Here is a 7,428-nt window from a genome sequence, read left to right as displayed (position 1 = left end):
GTGTAGAGGACACAAACTAGTATTTTTCAGAGGACAAAAATAAAACGTCTGTACAATAGCCGTAACTGGCCTTTGAACGTACAGGCGATTTATTTATGGTCCTCAATAAAAAATATCTTTTCGACAACTACCCATCGGGGGTAACTTTCTAAAAGTTGACCCTGGTGTCTGAAAAATTGAAGACGAGATAGTCGGTCGGAGTATACAGGTTAAAAGGTTGTCTAGTTCTCTTCATTTCTCAAAATAAAATAAAAAAGGAAATTAAAATAATTAATACGATTACACGTCAGTTTTATTCACGACTCTCGAGTTTCCCAAAACCATTTAAAACAGTCCTATTAATTATTGTTATACCTTCGCTCAGAGAAAAACTGCCATGTATTATTTATCAGAAAATCTTTACAATTGAAATTTAAGTCATTTACGTCTTAATATGAATGAAGTGATTAGAACAAATAGTAATCCTAATACTTTAACGTGGACAAACACTGTCTTCTGAATAAGTTTCGGAAATAGTTGAATAAAGGGCACTATGATAGCCATAAGGCAAAGAAGAAGTAGGATGCTAGGATACTTTTTAAGTGTTATTATAAGCAGAAACGGGAGTAGTCTAACTGTTGGGAAATGTGATACTTAGGTCAGTATAGGAAGAAATGGATCTCTAAGTAATCTTCAGATTGATGACCCTATAGTGATGAATTCAAACAAAATTATCGATTATGTCGTAAATTTTATGACTAAGTTTAAATATATTGTATTGTTTATATGAATAAGGCGAAAAGTGTTGGGATTGATGCGGGGGCGCACCGAACTTCTTGAATTGAAATGGGAAGGGGGCGAGTTTTGTTTAATGTGCCGATTCATTTGGATAAATTTGCCAACTGTAAAGTTTTTAGTCATTTGCAATTAAAATTCTTTGAATATGCTAACACTATCACTTATGGTAAACAGAGAACAGTACTAAAATGACCTGAATTACCACCGAAATAGTTCCTACAAATTAGACGAAAATTTAAATTTTAAAATTATAGCCAAAATACTACCCTTTGAAACTCTAAAACAGCTTCAAATTAGCACCAGATTAAAAAAGACCCGAAAGAGTCCTCAAACAGCGCTTCGCCGAAAAACATACCATAATAGCACCAAAACAATCAGCACTAAGTACTCTATCATCATCAGCATCATCTTAACCATCATCGTCAGAAGCCCTTTTGATTCACAGGCCCGATCCCAACCCTAATAACAATTATGTAACTCCAATCTTCCCTAATTCTGCACCTAATTTGAATCAAGATTTTCCACAAAATTTTCTTCCATATCTATCACACTACAATGTTCCGCTAAAGCCCCATCCTATCCTATTTATAATTATCAATGTAATCCAAATCACTATCAACATTGTCACCCACAATTTCATGGCCAGTCACAAAATTATTATGAAAATAATAACTTTAATAATAATTGAGTAGCTTTCTGGAAAGCAATCGGTGCTGTATCCGTGTTCTTTTCGTACTAAATGCGGTACTGTTTCAGTACTCCATTCGTACACAATCGGTGGTTTAGTCCTGCAAACGGACCTTTTCCGGTATTATTTTAGAGAAATTTATGCAGCTAGTTTGGTTGTAATTCGGTAGAGTGAAATTGAAAAGAATAATTTTTACTCGAGGAGATATGTTATGTTCTTTTCTCTATCCCTGAAAATGTGTATAAAATTTCAGGATCGGTTGAGTAGTTAAACCATTAAATGGTAGCAAACAACCAAACAAACAAATTAACATTCGCATTTATAATATTAGTTAGGATCTATTATTAGACAGAATAAATCAGTCCACAACCTCTTTTTAACCAAAAATTTCAAGAAACGCAACCTCGACTTTGAGAATCGCTGATACCGTTTTCTATACCATATCTTAGGAATATTCTGATTCAATTTTGGGCTCGCCTGTCCGTGGTCAAGAATTTCTGTGGTTTTCTTCGGTCATTTAGGCAAATACTATGGTAGTAATATTCGTTAATAACCCTTTACTTCCCTTTTGTTTTCATTCTGGCCTCGTATTGCAGGTAATGTTGACTACAGTAAAAGTTCCTTATTCACGGTTTTCTTATTCGCGTTTTCATTATTCGCGAGTGAAAAAATGCAATCCAGTTCCTGTATTCGCGGCTAAAAATTTCATTATTCGCGGATGCAATCGGTAAACAGAAAAGGATTCGGTGTCATTTATTAAGGGGGTTCACCACAATAGACCGCTCGCGCCTAATGTGAATTTTTCCGAAACCAGGTTTCTATTATAAACATTGTGATTTAACACTGCGCGATAAACATGTGATTTTTTGTATGGTAACAGACAAAGGTTCACACTAACTCGGCACGTTTTTAGTTTTCAATAATATGGTCATTAAAAGCTTTTACAAATACGTAAAGTTGATGCTTCTTGTAGGACACGTATTTTTAATAGAAATAAAAAAAATTAAAAAATGGCCTTCGACAGGCTTTAGAAAAAAGCTTTGTCTATCTTACTACAAAATTTCAAACCTCTATTCCAAACATTAAACTCATGATATCTAGAACCGATAAGAATGTTTTTACTTTACGGCGCGTGTACTACTGAATCCCCTTCATGTATGGTCCGGCATCTTTTGAGTATGTACAGTTGGTACATGCCGAGGCAGCATTTATAAAAGATGTAATCGATTGAATTAATTTCAAAATTCAAAACAAGAAAAAAACACTAATTTTTTTAAACCCTTGCCTAAAGCTTATAAACCTAAATAANAGGCAGCATTTATAAAAGATGTAATCGATTGAATTAATTTCAAAATTCAAAACAAGAAAAAAACACTAATTTTTTTAAACCCTTGCCTAAAGCTTATAAACCTAAATAACGATTAATTTTAATTGCGAATTTCTCAATAAATTGATTTTATTCTGATACATATTGGGTTTATTTTGGAACCGTAAAACGTATCCCCTATGATTCCATATTAATTACCATTCCATATCCACAGTTTCTGTATTCGCGACGTATTTATGGAACGTATACCCCGCGAATAGAGCTTTTACTGTATGGAAAATATGTTTATTTGAGTTGCGTACATGGTTTAATAAACTTTATACATACATATATGTACTTGCATATTATTATTACAAAAGCGTAGCTTGGCATTGGAAAATTGAGACTTACTTCTAATGAAAATTATAAATATTATCTACACCGTTACTTCCTACTATTATTGTACTACATAACAGTCGTATTGCAGCCAACCGTTAATTAATGCAATACTTTGCATTACTCGTATTAATTTCATTCATTATATAGTTCTTATTATGTCATTAATAAGTATTTTGACTAATAACGGTGTTCTTTTATCTACAAAAACATATCTTAACACGTACTCGATTCTAATTATTATATTATCTAGATATTATAAAGACATTGAGAGTTACCTTTGAATGTGCCGATTTCTTTTTGTTCTCATTCTTATCTTTACACTTTTGTCTTATTATTAATATTATAAACCTATATACACCAGCAACAGATCTTAATAAGTCAATTAATTTCAAAGATTACTATCTGTAATATTTTTCAAAGGTCCAAACATCGTTTCAGTTAATATCCTTGTGTATAACAATCAGGAAGTCCTTACGGTTGGTTCATATTAACTACTTCCTTAATATAATATATAAAGGAGTCTTTCATAGTTTTATAAAAGACCTAGTTCAAGAATATTCGTCTCCAAATGCTCCAATCCAAGATCACCAGTGATAGTATCACACGGAGGCATACAAGACGCCGCTAGTGTGAAGTTTCTTAATAATATAAGCACAACACTCACTTCGTGAGGGTTGTCTCTCCCTACCGTAACCGTATGAATGTAAGCAATTAAACAAAATTAATAGTTCTTCTTTAATAAGAACTCCCATTATGGTTTTAGTCAAAAATTTATCGAAACCACTAGACGCGGATTTCGATTTCGATCTTGTTAGACCTCAGCAGCGCCCTACAGACAGTCTCACCAAACCTTTAAACCACCTAAAAAATGAGTATATACTTTTGAGTTGTAACAAAAATAAATGCCGAGCTTGCAGGAAGTGATAATAGACCACTATAAAACATGAAAATTAAGTAAATGTTTGTATATCCGAAAATTCATCTTTTTCGAGAAAAACCTAGTTGAAAGTACTACTAAATTCAATTCCGGCCCTGTTAGAGAAATGCAGGCCGCAACGCTGCATTCAATCAGCTGATAATTACTAGCATCAGTAGAGTATTGGTTATTTTTTTTTACTTATGTGTTGTTTATTTATTGTTATATTCACTATTACTGCGACGCAAATTCGCATGCCGTACATTCTACGCTATTTCAAGAAATGTTTTCGGTAAATGTGTTGATTAAAATTATGTTTATCGTAATCGTTCGATTATCGGTAATGTTTACATTCTCCATCTATGTAGCTATAGAGTTTTTATCGCACTACGCTTTTCGGTAGACACCTATGTTGTCAATTCACACCCAGGGCCGGCTTCGAACTGTAAATTATTGTGATTTTTTTTCATTTGTAAGGCAAGGTCTAACTAGGGTATCAGCTTGTGTAATTGATACCACGATTGACCTTACATACGTCTTCGGCACGCAAACCATATTTACAAGAACGAAGTTCTTGGTCAACGATGAGCTGATGAGATCTATAATATCGAAATTGTGAACCGCGTACGCTGATTTCTATGAATTTCTCATATTCTACATTCTGCTTCAATATTATATAGTTCTTCTTTTGCCTGCTATAAAATCCTTAACGTTAGTTTCAAATTCTAACTTGGTATAATGCAAAATTTAATAAATTAAACTGGTAGCTCATTATTAGCAACTCCCACCGTTATGCATGTGCTCTAAGCTACCATACTAGTCTAGAATCACGAAATCTCATTAACTATATGCAAACAAAGATATAAATTCAATTAACTAATCCCACCCAGCAATTAAGAGCATATTTTGTAATACCAAATATATAAACAATTAAGTCAATGTTACAACTTAAGATTATGTTGAAACGTTTTTATCTTACGTTAATGACTTCGAACAAGAGAAAGCATTTTGACGATTTCACTTTTTCGAAAATTATGTAACCCTCTTAAGAAATATTTTAAATTTGAGTAAATGCAAAATCAATAGTATGTATTGCTACAATATATTACTGCACATACATGTATACATTGTACATATCTATACTGAAGCATTTAAGTAAATAAAATTTTCTACAAACTTACAAGTCTCATGTCAGTATGCTTCGCACTAGTGAGGGATATTCAGGGGTTAAAAGAAGATAAACTCCTCCTTCTCAGATCCTAAAATAAAAAGAAAGAAGAAAAATTAGTCTAATGCAGGTATGTCCCATTCCCAATCGGATTTTGATGATTGGGAAATCAATTCTGATAGATTATAACATGATTAATAAGAATAAGAAAGAATTTCTCCAATAGTACGTGAAATAATGAAGTTGTGATTAAAAGTTTAAAGAATTCGTATTTTTTAGTGAGAAGTATATTGAAATTATATCAAAATGAATATAATCCATACTTTTTATGAATAGAAGAAAATAATCAATTTTTTCAATGAAGAGTGACATAAAATACTAAACAAATTTCACCAATTAATGTGTTGAACTTGATAGTAAATTAATCGCTGAAACTTCTTTTACTTATTTTATTCTATGTTGTTAAATATGTTCCATAATACCTACATTCTCTAAAATTTGAAAATATGTCTGGCAACAAAAAAAAAACATTTAGAAATTAATAATTGCCGCTAGTTTTACCAGTTGTTAAAAGTGGTTTTAGTTGTTGCTATTTCTTATGATATATCACCATTTAACTGTCAATATTATGCTTGGGAATGTGGAGCTAAATCATTTTGTTTTGTTATCTATAATCTACAGTTTAATATCTACATATGTGCCATCACCATCATGATATGGTCGTCAGTCCTAAGACTGGTTGGACACGCATCTCCACTCTTTCCTATCCTAAGCTAAACTTCGCATTTCCCTAAAACTAGAACAACTCATATCCTTAACTATTTGCGAACAGTAATCTAATCTAGGTCTACCTCTACTCTTCTTAAGTCCTGTTTCTGCCTCTAATATGTCTCTGATTAGCCTTTCATGGCTAAGAAGGTGTTCTATCAACCTATCTCGCCTATTTTTTATTAACTTCCATAAAGTCCTCTGTTCTCCTTTCTAATATCTCTTCACCTCTAACCTTCTCTATTCACGGTCGGTTCGACTACGGGTCCGTCTGCCTTGGTCAAGTTTTTCTGTGGTTTCCTTGAATCACTCAGACAAATGCTGGGGCAGTTATATTCCACAGATAATTTTTCATTCTCTTCTGTCTTCATTTCGTCCGTCTCATCTTTCTCACCCGAACTACTACCCATCCATTCCCACGATTCCTGAAAGGAGGCTGAAGAGGGCCTTCCGCCCTACCTTCCGGCGAAGTCCGGAGGGACTGACCGCCCACTAGCATTAGTGGCTGATGGGAAAGGAACCCCAAAAGTTTTTTTTTTCCTTGCTAGAAGCTAGTAGTGCAATATCATCTACAAATCTAAACGTACTAATCTCTTGACCCTCTACATTTGTACTGTCTTTTTGATCACGTCTTCGATGTATAGATCAAAAAGTAGCAATGACAGTGTGCATCCCTGTCTGACTCCCTTCCTAACATTTACTTCTCTACGTTCCTGCCCCAGCTGTATAACTGCTTGTTGCTCTTTATACAAACTAAGCGTCACTCTATCTCTGTAACTCATCTCTATATTTANCTGCCTGCGACGCGCTGATGAGATCCAAAAAGATCGAAATCGCGATCCGCGTCTGGCAGTTTCGACAGAATACAGACCACTTCGAATTATTTTATTCAATTTGCATTATTCTTTAAGGAAAAACAAACCTATAGAACCGTACACGTATGTTGTCCTGGTTATGTTGAAGAGAACGACACTTGTGTGATGGACTGTACCGAATGCAGAAACAAATTTTGTGCCAAATCAGTGGCTAATAACAACACGTGTTTACAAAGTAAGTTATAATACGATTTCTGATTTTATTTTAATTACTTTCTTTTAATTAATTCTTATAAAGGCCATTAAGTTAATATCGCATCAATTCACACACAGACGATAGAATTTGAGCCACTTCAAATGCAATTAATATTCTTTCAGACGTCCCATCATCTCAAAAATGCAGCAACTCCGGTTGTCATGGAGACTGCACCCTTTGCCGAGAGTTCTGCCAGTGTCCTTTAGATCAAAATGGAGAAAGGTCAGAAACAAATTCATTTCATTCCATTTTGAACGGAAAAATCGTTTTCAAATTCTTCATATTATAGATTTGTCCTTTGTGTAGCTCGATCAGTGGCGGCTCGTGGTGTATTT

General features: G+C 33.7%; 1 protein-coding gene across 1 annotated transcript in view; it reads right to left on the bottom strand.

Moving 5' to 3' along the window:
• LOC108739671 (trichohyalin-like) overlaps window positions 1-5,350 on the bottom strand; it is a 135,353-nt gene extending 130,003 nt beyond the window's left edge. Inside the window, exon 1 of the mRNA XM_025979332.1 lies at window positions 5,268-5,350. Within this exon, the coding sequence (XP_025835117.1) occupies window positions 5,268-5,276 (9 nt within the window). The 5' untranslated portion in view covers window positions 5,277-5,350. The remainder of the gene's footprint in view (window positions 1-5,267) is intronic.
• Between the last annotated feature and the right edge of the window lie 2,078 nt (window positions 5,351-7,428).

Source organism: Agrilus planipennis, unplaced genomic scaffold (genome assembly GCF_000699045.2).
Source record: "Agrilus planipennis isolate EAB-ADULT unplaced genomic scaffold, Apla_2.0 scaffold249, whole genome shotgun sequence".
Lineage (NCBI taxonomy): Eukaryota > Metazoa > Arthropoda > Insecta > Coleoptera > Buprestidae > Agrilus > Agrilus planipennis.
This window is presented reverse-complemented; position numbering and strand designations above follow the sequence as displayed.